Raw genomic sequence first — 24,216 nt, 5'->3', positions numbered from 1 at the left:
TCCAACATACAGCTTTACAACACTATTAACTCCTTGAATATGTCTGTTATTGGAGGACACACATTGGAAATACTTGCAGTAAGCATATCTGAATATGTGTAACATTGCTGAGAATAACTGATTAGGGTCATACAGAAAAAACTGTCAACAAGTCTTTCCATTTCAAGACTAGCCTATCCTCTTCGAGTCCACCAAAAGATTACTTTCATGGATCCAATTACCTTCACAGTCGCTCAAATAATGGCCAATAGACCAGGCAGAACTTTAACAACATCATTGTGAAGAATGAGCATAATAATCAATTAAGGGGGTTTCTGATTTGAGTTGTGTTACCATGGTGGAGGCGGCTCAACCTGAATGTATATGCAAGTTTGATTTTGTGGAACCGATTGCTGATTTCAGTCTGAAATCAATTGGGGTTAAAATGAAGCCCATTACATGGCAGTAATGAGCTTTTGACAAAAGGTTTTTGGTCTAGTGAAGAATAACTTCAGGGTAAGCTTAACTACAACCACGCAGACCTCCACTATGCCACAATTTTACCGGACAGTAATATGTAATTCAACTGGGACGGAAAAGGAGCATAGAATATTGAATAATGAATTTTTCCTCCAGCTTATGAATAACATTTTGAATATTTGTCAACAATACAGTTGATTGAAGTAATTCAGTTATGCTCCTCTTGCCTTAAAAACAGACACAGAGATCAAGAAAATGCCTTTATTTTCCTTCCTTCTAAATTTGTTGAACAAAATAAAACTAGTTTTGAAGCACAAAGTTTTACTTGGAGTATAAACACATCTATTTATGTTAGCATTTGCACATTGTGCTTGGACTGGGAAGTCTATAGAACCACTCTGGAATGACACAAACCAAAGTAAACATTTTATTGCATAAATTAGGTTGACTATACGAGCAGATAGTGAGGAAAAAAAAAAGTTAAATGAGGGTAAAGGAAAGTGTATAGTTGAATAATAACAGCAGCTTTCTTAATGTAGATGTTGCACCTCGTCTGGGAAAGAAATAATAAAGCCAAAAATAGACAGTTTTTTAAGTATCTTAAATAGAACTTGTGCTTTTGTTTGAACAGCAAAACCTTTAACTCTTCTGTAAATTACTCTAAACAAAAGAGACAAATAGACCCAACCCAAATCCACATTTAAATGAACTTGAGAAAAAAAAGAAATCATGGGAGTGTACAGCTTTTTGTCCATTTCTATTTTTAAACAACAGTAGAGCAAATTTTACTCGAATCTGCACAAGCATTAGTTAAAAGGCACAGTCACATGGAGTTCTCTTCCGAAATGACTGAAGTCCATAAAATGCTGGAAATATTTTGCACAAAAATATATACATTTAAGTATTCTCTACTATGCAACTTTGGTATAACCAAAACAAAAAATTTGAGCTACTGTGCTAATGGTGACATTTAAAATGAGTTCACTCGAAGGAAATACAAACAAAAATACAAACAAGCACGAGCGTTCATAGAAAAAAAAAAACTCATTAGATTTAACTGTTTCGTGTTGCTAACAACAACAAAGAAAACTATCGACTAAGGTAAAGCACCAATACGAAAGGAAACCAACTGACTTAACCTCAATTTAACCATCTCACCCACGTTAATTGAATCATTGTTAATATGACTAGTGTCTCTATTTACTGTCAACAACCAATAAAGTCATCTTTTGTTTTTTTTAACATTCTGTCTCCTGTACAACTAGCCACCCGTTTCATTTAGTTACAATCAAAAACAACTGCCAAGACTGGAAGCTACGACGTGTTGGTATCCTTGGATCAAGTTGGATAAATTTGACGGTGTCCGTTAATGAGTGAAGTAGGGGCATTTTGCGGAACATAATCTGATGTCTGAAGGTCAAAATAGGTCAGAAAATTACATTTCTTTGCCTTTGGGGGAAAAAAAGTTAAATAAACCTGAAAGAAAAAAAACCTGCTGCCTACTCCTGCAAGTTCTCCAAGTATGGCACGTTGAAAATGACATACACACATGAATAAATATTACATGATGCTAACTGTGATGTATTAGAAAAAAATAAATAAAAGCGAGTTTTATCTCACTCCTGAAAAACTGTGAACAAACCAGATTTGTTGTAATAATATGACAAGTCCATTTGTGTATTTCTGTCAAAATTGTATCGATAAATTCAATTATGCTTATTGTGCGTCTCACCGTTTCTAAAAGTCATCACATCATTAGCAAACATCAATGTCTCGGTAAGCCCAACAAATGTGGGTTATCACATCATCACTGTATTGTGATATTATTTTAGGCAAAATAGCACAATAATATTCTATTCTCCTGCCATTTCCATCCTAATTGTGCATTAATATACTTTAGTCTGACATGGTCTTTTTACTTAAAACAACATTTTTAGCTGCACGGTCTCCTGATTACTGTCATAAGGAATATATTTAGTTCAATTTCCCATAAGAAAACAAATCCACCTTTGTGTCTTAAGAGTCTCTGTTGAAAGCAGAGAGGCGCTTCACTGGCTAGTGGATAACCGCGCTTCGACTGTGAATATTATGCAAGGTCAATAGTAACATCATTCAGAAAGTCTTTATGTTTTGCTGACTCATACCAGACTGTGTGCCGGCGCTCCAGCACATTCCATTATTGAATGGTTACACCCTTAACATTGCTGGGTTAAAGGGTAAAAAATTGGACAGAAGCTTTTCAGAACGTTTTGCACAAAAAGACCAATTTGTTCGGTAAAATAACCCCTGGGTCATTCCAATTTTATACCAGGAATTTCAAGAGTGCAGGTTTCTTGGCAAGACTCAGACTTTCAGTTTGGCTACACAATTAAAAAAAGCTGAGATGTTTGATGTATGATACACTGAGGGGAAATGAGAATCTACTTGGGGGTGTTTAAGACCCTCAATAAGTCCCCTCAGGCTTCTTAGGCATTTAAAACGTTCACATCGCTATATTTGAAAATTGTCTCAACCAACTACATTTGTCTGCCGAATTTACAAATTGGAATGGTGAGTTGTAATGAGAGAACAACTTTTAGTGTCCATGCCAAATCAGTCAAGAAAAACGCCCAATTGGGGAAAAAAAGCGTAAAAACCCTTTTATCGAAACAGCCGTGCTAAGTCTTTCCGACATATTTGATTGCAAGAACCTCATAATCTGAACTGAGCAAATCTTAACCAATTTGAAATCATGCTAAAATAGGCTTGGCAGATATTGCCCACCTTGATTATTGACCGTTTGTATCCGTTTAGCCAGTAGTGCAAATGCTAGTGTGTTCATTTACCTTATCTTCCATCGGCAGCTCACAAAATTGGGTGATGGAAAAATAAAAAAAGCAACAAATTTAGAAGCTCTTTTCTAAAATAGATAAATTGTTAAATAGATACATCTTTCCATGTATGCTGATTGTAGTTAAAAATAAAAAGGGTTTCAAACTTTTAAACAAACATGGGAGCCTCACAAACCCTTGCAACTATATTTTTTATGTTGACCTCTAACCTTTGCATCTATAGCAGCATTCTGGTTAATTAAGGTGCCACCATTTCAGTGAAAAGCAGTGGAAATCAAGGGCAAGTTATTTGTATTGTCGTTTGTGTGTGATAGTGTAATGCATACTATGTGATCACCTTTTTTTTTTTTTGGCAATTTCCTCTTCCAAACATGTCTTAATATAGTTTTCAACATATATCTACAACAGTGGTTCTTAACCTTGTTGGAGGTACCGAACCCCACCAGTGAAAAAAATATATATAACTCTAATTCAAGACAGATTTTTTTTACTGGTGCAAAAAATGAGCCGTGCATGAACATCACCTTGTTCAAAGAATAAAACCAACGCAATGCATGAACTCACAACAAATTCCATACCTGTACATCAGTGTGACTTCCGTTGTTGCCTTAGCGAGACCATATGCGTCATCACGAATTTACACGATAAACCAGGTGTTCGGACCTCCGTAGTGCAGAACCCCTGAGACCGACTCACCCCTAGAGTTCGATCGAACCCAGGTTAAGAACCACTGATCTAGAATGAAATTTGAAAAATACCACTGATCTAGAATGAAATTTGAAAAATGGCACAAATGGACCCACCATTTCAAGTTATTTCAAATCAGTTTCTGAAGACAAAAAAATGCATTCCAAGTTATTTCAAATCAGTTTCTGAAGACAAAAAAATGCATGTTAAGTTAAGACTGTGCATAACCCGAGCTCCTCCCAAAAAGGCGTGCTACAAACGGTGCAGCAGAGAACACAACACCCGTAACAGAGCGCACTCATCTTAATGTTGAAAGCTGCAGCTACTTATACATCCTTGGGATTTAAAGAAGAAAAAAAAAACACTCGACACTTCAACGCCTACAGAGTGACGCACATCACAAGCTTACTCACATTCACATTCACTCAAGCCTCGATTCACACGTTAGATGTTCGAATCTATCTAGTTGTGCTTCGCGCGATTGCCTTTCAAGTAGCCTTTCCAGCGCTTCGCCACATCCTTGAAGAGCGGAGAATTATCTATTGATGCCAGCAGCTGGAGCTGGTTAATGTGCGTGGTATGGTAGTCCCAGCGAGCCAAGTTGGGTGCAGTGCCCAAAATGAAGTGACGCAGGTCATAGATGCTCCCCGACCCGGTGTCATAGAGCGGCAGCATGACCTTCAGCGACTCCATGCCGCGACTGAACAGCTGCCTGGCCTCCTTGCCCAGCGTTTCACCGGCTGTCTCGCTCAAATCGTAGAGTCCCAGCAGGGAGTAGATGAAGCCGTTGAGGACAAAGTTACCCGGTGAGGTGGGATACTCTTCGTACCAGTCATATTTGTTCATGAATACAGCCTTGACCCCGTGCTGCGCCGACGGCACCTTATAAAGTCCGACTGCCTTCAGCGCAGCGTTGAGGTAAGTGCGGTCCTTGGTGACGAGGTAGGCCCTCACAAGGGTGGACATGGCCTGGCCTTGGGCCATTGCCGAGTACCAGCCAGGGTCAAGAGGCCGGAAGCCGTCACCCAACTTACGTGTGATCATGATGGGCCAGCCGCCACGTTCGTCCTGGTTCCGCTTTAGCCAGTCGCTGGCGGCAAAGAAGGCGGCCATGTGGGCAGTCGTGGAGACCGTGACGTTGTCAACGAATCCCCGTCCTTGCAAAAGTAATCGAACAACTCGCTTGGGCATGATCTAAAGGGCAAACAATGATGGTTAAAAGGTTATGTTCAACACAAAGAAAAAAATGGGCAGGTTCAGCACTGTGTTACATCACCTTCCTTTTCACAACACTCAATAAGCATTTGGGAAATGGGAACAAAATTGTTGGAAGCTTTATAGGTGGAATTGTACGTAATAAATTGTAGATCAAGTGCAAATGCATTTGCTAGTAATCACAACTGTAGCCTTGTATAACTACGATCGTCACGTGACAAGTCAGAAAAAGCAGCTCACCAACCTTAGTGGCTTTGACAGCCTTGGTGTTAGACAAGCCAACGCCTTTCCTAAAATCTGTAAGGAGGTCACGCATAAGGGTGCTCCATGTGGTTCGGGGCCCTATGCCGTAGGTGATTTCACGATCTTTGAAGGCGATGAGTTGCGTATTGGTAACATAGTGGATGGTGAAGGGCGAGCCTTTCTCTGTAGTCTCGAGGATCACAGACAAGCTGCCGTTGGAGGTGAACTTGATGTCCAAGCTGAGGATGAAGTCTTTGGTGTTATCTATAAGGAGTGATACTGCCTCTGACTCTGTGGAGAGAGAGAGAGAGGTTCATTCGACTGAATTTCAACAATTCTGGAGTGAGCCAATCAGACTATTTTTAACTGACTCTCTGTGTATAGAGCAAGATAAAAAAATAAAATAAAAAAAACCTCTCACCTTATTACAATGTCTGAACATAATTTTCACTATTACGGTGTATCTTCAACCAACAGTGTCAAGCTATTTCAGGATGCACATGACATGTGTTATAGCATGCTGCTCATAATTTAAAGTAAAAGAAGGGAAGGAAGAACTGGAGGTGAATCATAGGTAAAGTACAACACCAAGTGGTAATGCAGTTTTGTCAGTGAAGTATTCAGCTTGCTGTCAGTCTGCCACAACACCTCTTTCTCTGAATTAAGTCTTTTGAAGCTCAGCATAATTATTTCAGTAGGTTTTGTGAATTCACTTCAATCCCCTGAAGTGCCAGCAAATCTCAGAATAATCCTTTCTTTCACCTCTTACTCTGCATAGCCAAAAGAGTTCAAAATAGAATCAAGACCCTTTAAAAGTTGGTGAGAGGTGAAAGAGGGTTGGGGATTCAAAAATGAGGATAAGTAATGGAATGGTGGCTTATAAGGGACACTGAATGCGGTCGGACAGCAAAAGGAGAGAAAATGAGCCAAGAGAGAAGGCAGTTGACAAGCAGAAAGATTATTTGTCACATAGTAGCATACTCCGAGTTGGTAGGACGAAGACCGCAGACACAAAGACAGTCGTCAGGAGGAGAAATGAAGGAGAGAGAGACAGTCTGGCAGGGGCCTCTGGATGACTCCAGCTCTTTAATGCACTCATAAATCCATTACTTAAGGGAATGCAGAGACTCAGTGGATTTGTACTCTGGCCCTGTGATTACTCGGCCATCGATAAAGGATGGGTAAAGAATATAGACGAGATTCCACCTTTTCTGTGTGTCCCTTCAATGTGGCTGTTCAAAGGAGGTGACAGGGATGGCATGTTGTTAAACTATCCACTTTAAATTCAGTTGCAAGTATGCAGAGGCTCTCACTGACAACGGTCAATGTACACTGTATTCATGCATGACTGTGCTCAAGACAGATGGATTGAGTATTGTCAAGTGACTCAAAGGCGATGGCTACATTATCAAAAGATGACAGCAGTTAAAGCCCTTTTCACACTGCACTCGCTCATTACGAAGAAGTCGTGTGGCAATGCAAAATGACAGGTAGCGGCCTACCAGGAATTAAAAAGGGAGATTGTGCAGCTGGTTAGACCACACCTCGACAAGACGTATCGTTCACTGTTGAAAGAAAAACAAAATGGACTTTACAGTTTTCTCATTGGAGGCGTGTGTCTGACATCATGGCACCGGCACTCTCAAATAGAATATTTTCCTATTCTGGACGCCTTGCCGCTGGTGGCAGACCTCTCACTGCGCCGCACCGCCCAGCAATGCTCCATTTCGTGGTCCCCGCCCCTCACCACACACACAATGAATGGCTGAGTCATACTAAATGCGGTGTAAAAAGAGCTTAACTCATACAAGGACGTCTCAAGACCAAGTTTCCCAGACAACAGGGTGTGAGGTAATTGCGTTGAAATATTTTGTTGTGTTAAAGGCACTTGGTGTGAACATGTTATTAACATTACAGCCCGAACATTGCATCAAAAATGAAAATTCTTGGCTGAAACCAGAAACCAATGTGGAAACTAAGGACAAAAACTGCACTTTGCCAAATCTGTGGAGCTGTGAGGAGCTTTCTGGATGCACACATATATGGCTGCTGGAGAGACAGGGAGGAGGAACTTATTTCCCAGATGCCGTCAGTCAGGTTTGCGGGCAGGCGGCACATACCGGTCTGCACTAGTTGCACCTTGGTCAGCCTTTGCAACGTGATGCACTGCTACGTCTAGATCAGAGGTTCTTAACCTGGGTTCGATCGAACCCTAAGGGTTCGGTGAGTCGGTCTCAGGGGTTCGGCAGAGCCTCCACTGCGGAGGTCCGAACACTTGATTTACTGTGTAAATTTGTGACGACGCATATCTGAACTGGTCTTGCAGAGGCACACTAATTTGCAGGTATGTAATTTGTTGAGTTCATGCATTGTGTTGGTTTTGTTCTTTGAACAAGGTGATGTTCATGCATGGCTCATTTTGTGCACCAGTAATAAATAATGATGTCTTGAATTTGAAATTTGTTTTTAAAAAATTCACTGAAGAGGGGCTCGGTGAATACACATATGAAACTGGTGGGGTTCGGTACCTCCAATAAGGTTAAGAACCACTGCTCTAAATTGACCTTTTGTTTTAAACCCTCTTTTTTTGTAAGACTTATCTTACCACAAGCTCCATGGTATTGCCCCAGTCTTACGACAACATCACGGCCAGCCTGCCACTGCAGAGACCAGGGTTTCAAACTGGTTGGGACTTCACAACATCCCATTTCTGCTGTGTTGTTTTGGTGACAAAAATAGCCTGTCAAAACCTGAAAATGTACTTTTGGGCCATTTTTGGCCAAAGATTTCCGGTGAGGGAATTTTCAGTACATTCCTAAAAACGACTGAGATATTTTAGCTTACAAAGTTTCTCTAAAAAAATAGTGCCAGCTTTATACAGCTGCCCACACAACATCGCCACAAAAGCCGATGTTAATGCTCACATTCATCAAGGATGAGCTGAAAATATACAAAATTATTTGAAATCCCGAAATGTATTCATTCAAATACATTAGCATAATATTGTTTGCGCACTTGTTTTATTCAACCAACCGCATGGCCATGAAGGTACTCAGTAAAGGACAGCATAGGAATAAGCAGATCCCAGCGAGTAGGTTATTATCAGGAGACTCACAATTGATCCACTTATCAGAGGACTTGAGGTGGTGCTCAACACTTGTGCCCTAGATACACGAAGAACAAAAAATAAGAGGAGAAAGTAGAAGGAAGCAGAACTAGACAAAGAGAGAATCAGACATCAGTGGAGGAAAAAGACATACTTTGAAGATGGGCTTTCTGATGAGAATAGAATTCAGACCACACCATGTAAGTATGATTGCAAATTCCAATGCTTAGACAGTACAAAAAGACAGAAAAGTGGATGGAAATCAGTAAACAGTGGTGGATGACCGGCTCAAATCTGCAGCGAGACAAGACAGATAAAAGGAGGATTCAGAGTGCTGCGAAAAAAACTAAAGGAGTAATGATGAAAACAGCAAGGAAAGAGCGATGATTGGGAGTTAAGCCGTAAAGCACGGTGAGGTTAGACAGGAGAGGGAGGAAAAAAGTGTAGAGCCTGACAATGGCAAAGAAATTGTTGATGATGAGAGGCTGAAAGTGTGTGTGTGTGGGGGGGGGAATTACTGTGAGACAGCACCTCAGTAGAGGACAACTGGAGAGAAAAACAGCAGGCACTCAACACAGTCATGACAGCTAACGCGCTAAGCTTAGGGTGGAAAATTTTCAGTTTTGATATATGGTCACATTTTCCTTTTGCTATAATCTTGAACACTCACACCGTACATTAATAAATAACATTCACCTAAATCTCAATTTTGCGTGGACTTTGGGGTCCAGAATTTGGTAATCGTATTAACCCCGAAAGCGCGTTGTATAGAACGTCTCGTTTTGTTTTAGAAAGGCATGTTTTTAGGCAGTCGAAGGGGTCCTTTGTTACGTTAATTTAGGTCAGGCACGTTGTTGGGCAGCCGAAGAGGTCCAAGTCTGTTGACATTTTATTAAAAGAGAAGCAATACGCAGATGACAATATCAGGTGGATTAAGTCATTTTGATGCTATGTGGATTGGATGGAAGAGAGAATGAAGCAGCCACTTATGCTACTACTGTGTCCGGCCACGCTCTCTGACTTGTGACTGTGAGATGAGATGCTTCCGCAAACGTCCCCCTTTCTGAACCAAAAACAATCCTGTCCGAACTCGGGTTTATAAAACTTTCAAGCCTCTCAAGTTAGTTTGGCACAAATCATTGCATAATGCCTACTATTTGCTTGTGTAACATTATTTTTAGGAATCTGTCATAATGGAGAGGATCCGCTGCCAACCAACGCAGTCTGCTGGTACTGCATTGTGTGACACTCTATGAGTGAGTCACACCACACATACAAATCATACTGTCCTGCGGGTGGAACTCATATGGAACTACCTACAGTTAACAAGCGATAAACTCTTTTTCCCAAGGCCATGGGGACTCATAGAATGCGTACATACCTGGGGTACTGAACTGGCGAACTGAGGTGGCTCGACTCTTGTCCTGGACACGGCTGAAACTGCAGCCCTTGGGCACACTCCATGTTGCCACGCTGGCTCGGCTATCTCTCTCTTCGGCTGTATCATACACCACCAGGTGGGGTGGACGCTCTGTTAGGTTTTTGCTGTAATGACTCAAGCCATACTGGGCAACCTGGATGGGATAGAAGTAGCCCTGAGGACCCCACTGAGTAGACAGAGGCACACCTTCAGAAGAGAAAGAAATGTTCTGTTATGCCACCCACCAGGAAGAAGACAATATTTCACGCCCCAGAGTCTATAAATAGTATCATATGTCTATAAAATTGTAATAAGTACACGACTACAAAACATTGTATCCTAATTACCATGTTCCCTGGGGTCACCAGCATCGCCCCACACCCGGCTATTGCGAAGGACTGAGCTACAGGGGAATTTCACAAGTTCTTCAGTCACCCAAAAACAAGGAGCGTGACAATGTTGTACCTATACAATAACTGTCCACAGAGAGTGCGCTGGCTGGCTGGAAACAGCTCTGTTACTGTCACTCTGAAACACTGATACTAAAATCCAGACATTTTGTGCAAAATTAAGCGACTGTGGTTCCATTCAGCAATTGTACGCTCCGATTATTGCCGCTTAGAGATGTTTAGAGATTACGAAAACATCTAATTTTGTTGCTATACTGACAAGCTGAAAATCATGTAACCAAATTGGGGCAAGCCTTAGGCTGTTTAGTTTAGTTTAGTTTATTGTTTAGCACATATTATTATAACAAATAACAGTGCAGGGAGGGAGACGAAGCCTAGGGCTTGTAAGGAGCTCCACTCCTGTGGCTGTAATTTAATGAATGAACAACTGATGTCATGCAGTATAGTATATATCTTAAGTGTATGTATCAATATATCTCTGCAAAAAGCCTTACCTTCCACTCCACTGATGCATTTCACTCGGTCACGGACCTCCACATTGTAGCCCTCAAAAGACATAAAGACTCCATTTGGGTGATATGGCTCCCGTTGGGCATAAACCTTTGAGTAACTTTGTTGAAACTCAAAGCGCTCATAGCCATCATACTGGACCACTCTGCCAGACACCTCAAAGTATTTTTCCATCCAACCGAAGGGCATATAGACATCGCCACCCTCACGGCGGCATTTGATTGTGGATTCATCATTGATCTGGCAGTCAATTTCCTCATACTTGATGCCACCGACAACAGGTGGAGGTTCTGGAGGTTGTGGAGGGTGTTGTTGGCTGCTTTCCTTGGGACTTGGTCCCACAAATGCGGGTCGAGGCAAAAAACGTAGGGAGGTGTTACTAGTGCAGCGATTCCACAGCAACACAGAGATGAGTGTGAAAAGAGCGCAGATAACAATAAGGGTCTTATAGTTGACTCGAGCTGCCAGGCAACGCATGGTCGCAACTTCCCTAAAAGAACAAAAACATTGGAGTAAATAAAACTGGATATAAAAGTAATCGGTTCACACAACAAATGTTTAGGTTGTGTTGGATGTTGTGTGCCTTATGTCTCCTTACATATGAAGTAGTCATAGTGTCTGCCAAAATACATTAAACTGAATCCTTCTCAATTGAGATCAATGATCGGTATGTTAGAAAGGACACTCATATGGTCTGTTGAGAATAATCATTTTGCATATAGTTTTCATGTACTGTATATCTTCACTCATGTAGCAGGTGCTCAAATGACTTTGGCACTTATGAAGAACTGGATTCCTTTGCACTCACCACACCCAAGCCTAATTACCTCTAGAGTATGGAAGACTGAATTCCTTTGCATTCACCACACCCTCAATTAAGAAATCACACAAAAAGAATCTGTCTGCCATAATAAAAAGATCTTTTAAATGCAACAAAATTCAAAGGATCCATCGGAAGGAATTCAAGAAGAGATGAAAAATGAACTTAACTGACATTAATCAGTCGGCAAAGAGTTAAAAAGCCATTTCTAAAGCTTAAGGAGCAAACCATGAGAGCCATTCTCCGCAAATTGAAAAAACAAAAAATGGTGGTGAGGCAAGGAGTGGCCGGCCAACAAAAATTACGCAAAGATCATAGCTAGGACTGATGATTCCGGCTCAAAACATGACTCTGGTAACTTCCTGCTGACACTGTAGCCGAGTTGGCACTTGGCGGCCATCCACTATTCCGCCCATCTTGATCATCCAGGGTTGCATGCAAGGCACTCATCAGTGAACCACCTCAAGGACTACCTTTGGCATTACTGGTTAGAAAATCCTCCACTGACCGAAAACGTGTTAAGAACCTTTGACGCAAAGCTCTACGAAGGTGGTGGTGGTGGGGGTTCACATTGAAACTGCAACTTTGGGAGGCTATTCTGACATCCTGAAAAATAATTCAAGCAAAGCTACTATCAAATATGAAGTCCGACGGTTAAATTGGAACTTGTTTTTGATTGAAAAAGGTTTTGATTTCTGTAAATAGAACGTCCTGATCCTGTAAAATCACTAAATGGCCTTTTTTCAATTTTTTGCAATTACCATTGTGAAGTTTGTTTAAGAACATTGAAATTATTCTCTAACAGTCACTGACTTTGCAATTATACTGAATGCCAATGGCATTGACTCACATTGTAATCAGTTTGCATAATGATAATTTGGAACGTAACGTAATGGTAAGGTAACTGCAATTCTAGTAGACAACATGAAACAATATTTCCTCCAGAATGTGTATTACAGGGCAGTGAAGCCAAGCAGCACTTGAGCTCCTCTTGGAGATGACTATCCATGCTTGACCCTGTGCTGACACCATTTACATTGCATTTACATATTGTCCCACACACTCGACCTTTCTTAAGTCGACACCACCCATATAAATCAAGAGCATTAACTTTATGGCTCACTCTTGTAATACATTTTGAACATTTAGTAAATGATATTTCTTGTGCAGCAGCTTGACTGGGAATGATATTAGGTCAATAATTATCGCTGTTTTGAATTGAATACATTCACATCAACACGTCTTCAATTAGGTCTTCTAATGTATTATAACTGCATGGCTGTGTTTTAAATCCTTAGAAGAGTTGCAAGGAGAAATAACAAAAACTACAGTAAACTAAATGGAGCCACACAATTGTCATTTTATAATGCAGAGACAAGCAGGATGTCACACTCCACCCACCACCACAAAGTCAAATCGCACCCTGTGAGAAATGCGATACACCACATTACATTATCACTGTGCAAGAAACTACTTGAGGAAGCATGAAAGCAAAAGAATGAAGCCATGTGGAAATGTTAAGACATGTTTTAGAATCCTTGTCCTTAGGGCAACTCAACCACTGAGGTGAAGCGTGCGTTGGAGTTGGAGCTAGTTTTTAAGCAACATTTCAGTGACCTGCTGCGTTAAAAACATAAATGGTAGAGGCCAAGGTGGTAAAAGGGTCATCTCCCAACCCAAAGGTTACGGGTTTGATCCTGAGCCGTTGTGACAATGTCAAAGTGTCCTTGAGCAAGATACTCATGACCCGCGAGTAGCTCTTCAGAATGGGACAATAATGTATTGGCCATGTACTGCATGCTGATAATTGCATAATATAAACCAGAACAATAAGGCGTGATTTACACTGCATCGTTCAAATGACATAAAATGCGAAAAAAATTATCTAATTGGGTGATGTGGTAACTTCTGTTTTGACCAATCAAAGCAAGGGAAATCCTAATCAGGACGTTAAAAAAGAAATTTCTTTTCCAGCTAGAAATGCACAAAGTACTTCTGCGAGAACAGAATTGCGGCATCCAGGCATTCGCGACTGTACAACCTGTGTTAGCTAATGCATTTAAGTATCAACTATAGAAACACTATGTGTATATATATATATATATATATATATATATATATATATATATATATATATACATATATATATACATATATATATATATTTATTCAGAGAAATAATACCTAGTTTCAAGAAAGTCCTTATACAGTGTCGAAACATGCAGAGGCCACATCATGTACTATGAATGTGCATGAAAACAATTAATGATAGAGCATGAAAACAATTAATAATCTTGTCTTCAACTCCTCCAAAAACAACTGCAGTATTTTATTTGGAATTAATAAACATAGTACCATAGATCTATGATTGAACTCCCTTTACTGATGTTTACGGGTTTTGCCATTGTATTGTTTTGAAATTCATTATCGCAATAAAAAAAATATTAAAAAATCGTCAACATTAGTGAAGTACATCACATACATTGACAGACGTCTCATCATTATCTTACAAAAACGCGACATCTGCAAATAAGCAAGCAGTTTGACAACTGCATGAAATCCGTGCACTACGGAAAGGGACGAAATCAGGACGATTACTGTGAGAAGAGATTGAAACCGAACAGTTATGTGGCCATCCTGACTGGGAATAAACAAGGGTACCTAAGAGGTTCACACAGTTGCTGGCATGGATCCGAAACTAACAAGTGTGAGTCTCCTAGTTTAGTTGCCTCACAACAAAGACGCTGATTACACACTGTGCACAAAGCGAGCACATTCCCAGAGCCAATGAACCAGTTTATATTAAGCAGACATGTTGTTAGCATATAAGCTTAGCAAAGGCTGGTTTCATATCCCTGGGAGGACATGGAGCTTTGAAGTTACTGCATTCTTTTTCTAGTTCCGTTGTGGAGAGCCTCTGTGATCGATGCTGTTGTAGAGACGAGACGGCAAAGTGATCTCAAGGAAAAATATATTTCAAGAGAGGACAATTGCTGATGTGTTTATTTTTTTGTGTGTGTCTTTTTTAAGAGCTCGTTAAATACAAGTGTAATCCAGCTAGCTGTATATGAGTGGGTAAAAAAACGAAGCCAAAAAAGACGTGATCGCGACCTTACCTGCAGCATCAATGATGATCAATGTTGCGGAGGTGAATTTTATTTGGCCACGCCGACAGAAGTTGTTTTCGCCTGTAGTTTAGATTAAATATTCCGACTTCACATTTGGTAGAATCAACCAGGGAGGGCAGACATAACGCACCACCTCCTAACCATAACGGCGACTGACCAGCACACACTAAAGCGTCAGTCTGCTTGGAGCTGCAAGGCTTTCTGTTATCGCGAGATTAAACGACAACTACACGAACCAATCAAAAAGGCACATTTCTTTGGCAACTTAACACGTAAACGGAATGCGTTTAATTAAAAAAAGTTTTTTTTCTGAGCGTTTTGGGGGGCTTTTTCTTTGACATATAATTTTAATAATATTTCAAGTGATTGTTTTTTGTTTTTCGAAATTATTTGTTTCTGTCATTTAAAAATGTAATTCTGAAAAAAAGAAAAATAATGAAAAATAGAAATAAATATGATAAAAACAGGGAGGAAATCTTCAATAAAACAGAAAATATATATTTTTTAAAAACAGAATAAAAATATTCTTAAACAGAGTGAAAAATGTACGAACAAAGACAGAAAAAAATTCAGAAAAAGGGGAAATAACAACAGAAAACAATATTTTGAAAAACTGAATTCTTCCCCCAAAAAACAGAAAAAAATATATCAAAAACAGAAAACAGTCCGAAAAACAAAACAATTCCATAAAACAAAAAAGATATTTTAAAATGGTTTACCATATTTTAATCATTTGAAACCGATATGCAAGATCAAATTGAGTACCTGCTATTATGCTATTAATCACACACACACACCTTACCTTAGAGTGCATTTAAAAGTGCTGCTCCTTAATATGGTGGTGCAAGAACAACTTTGCAAAGAATTTTACAATTCAGGTCACGTTGGGAAATACATACGTTGCAACTACCCTGCTTTGCTTGCACCGCTTGAAAACTCAGGGCTGCTCAAATATACTGTTTAGTTATTCAAAGTTTACCAAAAAAATGGGCCGGAGTATGCTTCCCGGCGCTCAAATTGGTAACATGGTGTATACAGTGCGTCAGGCAACAAAGATGGAAACAGTTCAAGCACAAACTGCTGACGCGGTCTGCGTTGGGAAATTAATGGGAGTGGGTTGCTCTCTGCCTCGCTGAACTCAACACTCAGAGTGGTGTTGGGCAATCAGCGTGAATTTCTGAATGCAGCCTAAGAGACTTATAAAATGAGCCCTAAGAGTCATGTTTTTTTCCATCCTCTTCTGATTAGTTCAGCTAAATCGTCAGCCATGATTACCCTTCTGCTTGGTCCTGCTAAATATGCGCACCAAATCTTAATTTGATAAAAGACGACAATGTTGAACACAAAAATACATGTTCAAGATGCACTTTTCATCCGAAACTGGACATTGTAAATATAGGTCAACCAACACCATTGATGGCTTATTTGTTTCATCCCGAAAAATTATTATTTTCATAGCAGGCAAGTGGTATCAAGTAGGCAGTAGTCCAGCCTCTATCTCATATTTCTCCTGCCTGGCTCTCATGGAGATGAAGTCTCCACAGGAGGCTCAGCCTATCCACACTACAGAGAAAACTGAGGAACTAGAACATTCAACAGAGCAAACAGACAACTGGATCATGTCAGAATTTCTGAAAAGAATTTGCAAGTTGTAAAGAGCAAGGAGGAAACTGTGTTGCTTATTTTGGTGCTCCAATGTATTTTGCACGAGGCAGCGCAAGGCCACTTTACCAAAAGTTTAAAAAATTCAACCCTTCTTAATGCTGATGCCAAATATTTTGAAACAATCTGTGAGATGGATCAAACAAAAATGTCAGGTCACAGAGCAGTAGCCATGCATGAAGAAAGATCTTGCAAAAATGTTGAGAGACAAGTTGTCCCACATTTCCATGGCTGTTATGGAATCTTCTCATTCCTCACCCTCAACAAATCTGGTGAGAGAAAATAATCTGCACTTGACGCAAAAGCAGGCGCATTATCATTTTCATGCAGGGGCAATGGTTTAGTATGGCCTGTTTGTGAATTTGGTAGACACGCCTCACTGGGCGTTTCTGCTTCCCCCTCTAGCTCATCTGCAAATTTGGTTACAAAAGGTAAAGTAAATTTTAGACTGGGAAGGAGCAGCTCCAATTCCAGGCGCAGGCAGTGTAACTTGATTTTGGTGTTTTTGATGAAGGCACAGACAGACAAATCGGCGCTCCACAGGTGTAAGTGGTGGTCATGGAGGCTAATTCATTCAGTGTGGGACAATCCTGAATCATTAATTGAAGAGATTATATTCATCATCATTTAAAAAAATATATTTTAAAAACATTCTGTCACTATTATTTGTGTGGGCGGGGTGGGGGGGTGAGGGTACACAGCGCCCACACTCCTGACTAGATTTTGATGCAAATGAGAGACAAGGCTAGGAAAAGTCTACTTCCATCCCATAAAGATGCACAAGGAGGCCCACGTTACGTCCTCTTCTTCTAAGTATTTTAAAGAAACTTCAAACAGCCGTCCCACTTAGGATTCCTGTCATGAATCATTCTGGAGTAGGTTATAGCAGAAAAGGGAGACTTACAGATTTAAGGAAGTGGGCAAAAAATAAAATGCTACCTAGTCCAACCCAGACTTCACAATAAAGATACATTTTACTAATCCTAATATCGTATGATATCCAAGGAAGTGTTACGTCAGGCTGGAGAGTTCACTTTTCTGTTCATGGATCTTTGTAGCCGACACTAACTCCAAACTAACTGACCAGGAGAGATAAGGCACTCATCTCCCTTGACATTGATTTGATCTATGGCTCATTTGGATTCTAAGCCCATCTCCCATTTTGAGTTTTGGAAAGAGAGGAGGCGTACAGTTTAAAATTGAATTGTCCCGATATGAGATCAAACAAGGTACAATGTTTGTGTGTATGTGTCTGGGGGTGCTCGACCACTCACAGTCTCTTTCACTATGACATCTTTGTCAGTTGTTACTTGCCTTGATTATCACGGCACACTTTGTGTGCCCGTACAGCAGGGGTGTCAAACTTTTTTTTTTCGCAGGCCGCATTGTAGTCATAGCTTCTTTCGGAGGGCCATTATGACTGTCAACCCAAATAAATGTATGAGCACCTCATATTATATATAGTAAAAGCTACAAAACAAACTGACAAATAACTCGTTTTCAAATCAGACGAGTAAAAACTGGTCAAATATTTAAAAAAAAAGATATTAAAAGTGAAGACAATTTGCAATTCGAGTAATGACACACGAATTTGATGCACAATATGTCTTCGCGGGCCACATAAAATGATGTGGCGGGCCGTATCTGGCCCCCGGGCCTTGAGTTTGACACCTGTGCCGTACAGGATGGCCCACCACCTTAATTTTCCATTCCTTAGGGTGGCAGAATATTTTTATTTGCACTGTAGAGATAAAGTTAAAACACTAGTCAGATCGCATCAAGTCATGTTCTGATAACCTGTACAGTATAATAAGATGCTCTATCACACATTTTGATTCAACACTTGTCAAATTGATTTTTGTGCTTTGCGGTTGCCGAGTGAACATGTTCAGAGTGAAAGCTGTGTGTAATATATTAGGGATCTTGTGCAAGCAGCTACTTTACAGAGCTATCATTTGTGTTGGCGTTTTAACTTACAATCCACATTTGTATAAAAGAGGTGGTAGCAAATTTGAGGCTGAGTACCTTGTTTTGGTCCTATTTGCAAGCAAGCAAAAGGATACCAATTAATGTCTGATTTAGGATGTCCTTATTGACTCAGTGAGCCTAACTTGCTTTCGTTTACATAAAAAGCACTGATCTCTGCTGGCAAACCTAAACATTAAATCGTAAGATATGAACGATTTTTCCTTTGGGCAATTTACCAGGATTACAAGTTGTTAACCGATTCATCCTACTGTTACCTCAACTCTATTTAGCACATTTAGTTTTCAAGTTGTGGTAATAGGTTCCTTGTGGATCTCTTAGTTTCAACAAAATAAATAATAAATATATTCCTAGCCTTTCTCAAAAGAATATAAAACTTAAAAGCTATCGTAATAATAATGGAATATTGATGATGAAAGTTATCCTGTGGTTACTCAAGTCAATACAACTATGATGCAACTATGGCCCATAATTAAGGATCCATTCATTTCCCTTGCAAGAATTTGGAAGGAGTTCAATGGCAGAAGAGCTGAGGTCACAGGTACACTGTATACGCCTATATTTGTCGAATATATTTGACACTGCAAACCTCTTCATGCAACGTTTCTTACAGAGTGACATTGGGGACTTCATTTGGGGCAGTTTCACACCAGATCACACTGAGAGTTTTCTTCCCTCCCTATATGTATTTGATCTATTTCCACCCTCTGAAATTGTTCATAGAATAAGTTGTTCAACCAGCAAACTGGTCCATTTACTGTAATTTCCCGAGTGTTTGTCTGTTCCTGTTCCTGCTGACACTCTCTCCAAGGGCACAGTGCTATCTGCCACTGTCGAAACAGGAACATTCTGTTGGGATGCAAATAGCATAAGAATTTATTATTTAGTGGCCCTGAGAGGACAATGAAGACCTCTATAAATTGAGTCATGACTAGCACAAAGGGTCACGGAAATCTAGAAAGTAGGAACAAAGAGCCGACTGTGAAAGAGTCTGTTTTTGTATGAAGCCTTACAAATTAAGTAGTTTCTTTCATATAAGACACCATAGCAGCAAATCATCAACCGTTTAGCAATCATTGTTTATGATGACGATGGGTAAGTTAAAACAAAAAATATTTGGAAATGAGGAAACAAGCTATGCAAATGTAAAACAATTTTTACTCTCCAAAAGAAAATAAAAAATAATAGATAGGTAAAACAAAATAATTGAGAGAAAATATTATTTAAGACACATCACTGAACTATGGGCAACGTAAACACATAAATGATAGATTACCAACTTTATGACAGAAAAAGTATAATATATTTTTTATTTATATATTATTTATTTAAATGTTTTATTATATTTAAAAACTAATAATTATATAGGAATACATTTTTCAAGTAACCCTCCCAATCATGTTTAGGTCATCGGCAGCCAAGCCATAATTTTATTCTGCAATATGCACTGCTGGGATTTGAGCCCAAGATCTCCTTATTATTAAACAGGTGCTTTGACAAAGTAAGCCAGAGTGCTCAGTACAGAGTTTACCTCAACTCACTCCAGCCTCAAATCATGGCACACCACTACAAACAAGCAGTTTCCATCTTATCTCTCCCCTAACCATCGAAAGAATAACTCACCTAAAGAATCAACCAAACAATCCTGTAACACAAAACAATTGTAGACTGAACTTGATCCATTTGGTCAACAGATTCTCCGATTCTTATTATTATTATATTTGAAGAGGATGATTAAGACGGTTAGTAATGTTGTTGAATATAGTCAAGAGATTTTCAGTTGGTTGGTCTGAATTTATTTTATTTTTATTTTTAACACTTACCACAACACTTGAAGAAATACTGCAAACAGAGAAGAAAAAAGATACACATGTGATTGCACTGGGTTTTGCAAACAGCTCTAAACTGAGTTGAATAAATTATGCATCATTTAATCCAGTGGGCAAAGCTTGTTTTAGGGGTCTTGTGAAGCTCAGATAGACTACTCTATGTAGGTCTTTGGCTGCGCCCGGGATCTTTGGGCATGTGTGCTACATTGGGCTGTGCAAGGACAGGGGAAAAAAAAGGATTCATCTTGTAACATGCATTTGAATCTACTGTATTTATAGAGACAGAGCAGTAGGGATTGGAATTCTGTATAGTATGTAAGTAAGTGATATGATAAATAGAAATGCTAATGAAAATGTTCTTGAGAATTCCACTTGGAAATCGTCTCATTTTATTTGTTGCTTTTGTGTGCATACTTGAGATAATCAGATCTGTGTCAAATGCTCTGTTAGCTCATAATTAACATCAGTACTCTGCTGCAGAGCAGCATACTGCGTAATTATGTATCCTAATGATTTTAATTCTATCAAGCACTGCCAGCGGTGTTTGTGTTTCTTTTGCACATCTATCTATCTATCTATCTATCTATCTATCTATCTATCTATCTATCTATCTATCTATCTATCTATCTATCTATCTATCTATCTATCTATCTATCTATCTATCTATCTATCTATCTATCTATCTCGCTCTCTCTCTCTCTCTCTCTCTCTCTCTCTCTCTCTCTCTATCTATCTATCTCGCACGCTCTCTCTCTCTGTCTCTGTCTCTCTCTCTCTCTCTCTCTCTCTCTCTCTCTCCATCCATCCATCCATCCATCCATCCATCCATCCATCCATCCATCCATCCATCCATCCATCCATCCATCCATCCATCCACGCATCCATCCATCCATCCATCCATCCATCCATCCATCCATCCATCCATCCATCCATCCATCCATCCATCGGTTATATTGTTTTAAGAAATGCGCATAAGTACTGTTTTGCAAATTTCTATTCTGATCTGAGAAATATGAAAGAAGTGAGTAAAAAAAACAGATAAAAATGTAAAAATAGTCATTACTAAAGAGCTAAATAACTGACTGACTTCCATGAATCACATTGAAATCTATCTGTGCATGTCATACTGCTGTAAAACAGGTGTTCTTTTGAAATGTAGTCGGATATGGATCACGTCACATGTAAACAGTTGACCAGAGGTCTTCAAATTTCAATCAAAAAACAAAAATAAAGTTTCTTGTTTTTTCCAAGCAGCCCAATTTTCCAAAAGCTCAAGAGCAAAATCAGAAACCTTACTTTCCCACACATCATTTTATTAGATCATATTTTATAGAATGTTTAGTGTTGCATGCCAGTGAAAAAGCTAGGCGATGACAGTAAGCATGAGAGTGTCTATAACATCCAACTAGCTCCAGTTGAGCTGAAGGAAGCGGCATCATTAAAATTTAATTGCCTCACAGGGCTGAGTGCTCCACCATGATCTACATAAGATTCATGCAATCTTTTTTGTTTCCTCACTCGCTTCTACCGAATGAGCGTGTATGTCATATTTGTTGTCTTGTTAGCTTAGCAACTGCATGATTCAATAAAAAGGCTCTTGGGGGATATATGGGGACATTTAATCATGATAATTGTGAAAACAAAAAACAAAAACCCACTGCATTAAATAGTGTGTACTTTTTGTGTATCGGTGGTTTTATACTGACATTGTGACCATTTCCAAAGAAGCCAAGTGACCAGGAAGCAACTTGTTGGGGATGTATGATGATGGCCGAGATTAGTGTGTGTTTAGCATCCTCCTGTCCCTCGATGGGTGTTGCATTACAAGGAACGGTCTCCAACCTGACAAAATCAATTATGATGAATAATGAATGTCTTCAGAAGCTGATGGTTCACTACGTATTCTGTCAGGACTGCCATCGTTCTTACGCGTGCACGCTGGTTTCTTTTTTATGGCAGTGACCAAAGTGGATTCTTGAGAGAAGAAAGTGGAGTCTTTCAAGGAACATTTTTTCATTTATCAGACATGAGCATTTTTGTAGCCAGGTTCATGATGGAATGGGTCAGGGTGGATGACATTTTCACAATGATTGTATGTTTTCAAAAGTAGATTAAACAGAGACTAGAAACAGATTCATAGCTTCGTGTTTCCATAACTTGAAACACTTATCATAGCGACTGATTAGTATACTTTTATGTCAAACAACAGATACTAAAAAGACACCATTGTGATTTGTATGTTCTCATTCTTTGTAATCTTTCCATAGCCTGGTCAGCATTCCACCTCGGAGCGTAGAAGTGGATGTGTCTTCTTGATTCATATCACCCTCTTGTGGTCCATCATCTTCTGCAGGTGCATACAAAAAGCTACTGCAGTCCTAGGAGAGCTTGATTCAATGGAGTGGAATTTACTCAGTAATTGTTCAGCCTTGCTGCTGTATAAGTCAGTTGATTTTGGTCATTGTTAAATCCAATTAATTCATTAAGTCAGTACATTTAAGTGTTGCTATTTTCAACGACAGCTTCTTCCGAACATGGACCTTGAACCTTAAATTGGACACGCAGTACATCATGAATGAAAGACAGTCTATAATTTGAGGAGTGCCCCTTTGGCCTAACCCAGCTGACTTTGAGGTGGTGCACACCCTGTCATTAACAGGCCATATAGACAACCAACCATTCAGATCTGTGGGCAATTGCAGTCTTCAACTCACCTAACATGCATGTTTTCTGCGAGTGTGAGAAAATGCCGGAGTGCTCGCCTTCGAAGTGTGCATTTTATTGATCATAAAGTGACTTGAATGGAAATATTGAGGACCTGCCATATTTGAATGACAAATACTGAGGACATTCGGGTGTATAAGTCATGACAGCTGCCTCATTGTTGAGGGGTTCATGGCTCCTTGCAAAGTTTGCATGTTCCTCTTAAGCACGCATGGGATTTCACTGGGTGTTCTGCCCCCCCCCCCCCCCCCCCCTCAAAAAGAATAGACGCGTTACGGCCGTCGCACAGCACAACAGGAAAACCGCGCCCTCTGGTGTTTTCATCGAGAAACTACATTATGAAACCCCACATGTTCTGAAGCAAGGAAAAAGCGGCTTGCTCTTGCCGCTGTAATTATACTAGAATACAAAGACAGTATATGGGCAAGAAATTTAGGAGTGTGCATATCTGAGAGGCTCATGAAAATGACTGCCCCATTCACTAGTCCCCGACAACCTCGGGGTCCAACAGACTTGGATGCTTTTAAGACTCAAGACCGTCCCTTTTAAAAGGCCTTTTCTAAATGATTTGATTCATTGATTGTTTTTAGTTTTAAATCTGTCATTTTTGATTGAGTATTTTGAGATTTATTAGGTTGGGCCCTACTGTGTGTAGTATGTAATATTAATAAAAAAAACTGTACTTTAGGCCAATTGATAACTCGTCCAATGACATGCTTGCGACTGGTTTTATGCCCGGCGATTAGCTGGTGACCAGTACCCTGGTTTGCTGGGTACGAGCTCATATTAATGTGACCCTAATTAAGTGGTAGAACAAATTATTGTTTTCTTTTAAAGAATATACAAAACATTCATTTCTATAATGTAGTAGTTGTCAGTGTTGTACCAGTGGGGTGCATCTTAGTTCCATTTAATGTTTCATGTCATATAGGTTGATGTTTGACTCAGCATTTTTTAAATATTTTGTGGTGCTTACTGCATTCAAATGTTTTTTTTGCAGAACTGTCACTTGGGAGGTCACTTCACAGTGCAACTGGAGTAAAAGAATGAACTTCAAACATCCATCAGTCCACAACAAAACCCCACCCAGTTCGATGGAGGCGGGATTCCATTGGTTCACGCGTATGTAGATCAGCTCGCCCTAAATTCAGCGCCTCTCATTGGTCGTCAGTGACGACAATCCCTT

The 24,216-nt window shown here is 39.8% G+C and overlaps 1 protein-coding gene across 1 annotated transcript; it reads right to left on the bottom strand.

Moving 5' to 3' along the window:
* Positions 1-706: 706 nt before the first annotated feature.
* On the bottom strand, positions 707-15,004 carry glceb (glucuronic acid epimerase b). The gene is made up of 5 exons (XM_037247301.1): positions 14,818-15,004; positions 10,866-11,371; positions 9,923-10,168; positions 5,437-5,726; positions 707-5,171 (listed from the first exon to the last, which is right to left on the bottom strand). Exons 2-5 carry the CDS (start codon positions 11,356-11,358, stop codon positions 4,440-4,442), a joined length of 1,761 nt encoding a protein of 586 aa, XP_037103196.1. The 5' UTR covers positions 11,359-11,371; positions 14,818-15,004; the 3' UTR covers positions 707-4,439.
* Between the last annotated feature and the right edge of the window lie 9,212 nt (positions 15,005-24,216).

The sequence above is a fragment of the Syngnathus acus genome, chromosome 3 (assembly GCF_901709675.1).
Source record: "Syngnathus acus chromosome 3, fSynAcu1.2, whole genome shotgun sequence".
NCBI lineage: Eukaryota > Metazoa > Chordata > Actinopteri > Syngnathiformes > Syngnathidae > Syngnathus > Syngnathus acus.
Note: the sequence above shows the minus strand (reverse complement) of the source record. Positions and strands in the feature narration are given on the sequence as shown.

Excerpts from the sequence above, each read along its gene's own strand:
- glceb (XM_037247301.1), bottom strand. The coding sequence starts at position 11,358 with ATGCGTTGCCTGGCAGCTCGAGTCAACTATAAGACCCTTATTGTTATC. Across the intron at positions 5,727-9,922 it reads TCGCCAGTTCAGTACCCCAG|AGTCAGAGGCAGTATCACTC; the intron begins GTATGTACGCAT and ends CTCTCTCCACAG. Across the intron at positions 5,172-5,436 it reads AGGCTGTCAAAGCCACTAAG|ATCATGCCCAAGCGAGTTGT; the intron begins GTTGGTGAGCTG and ends TTTGCCCTTTAG.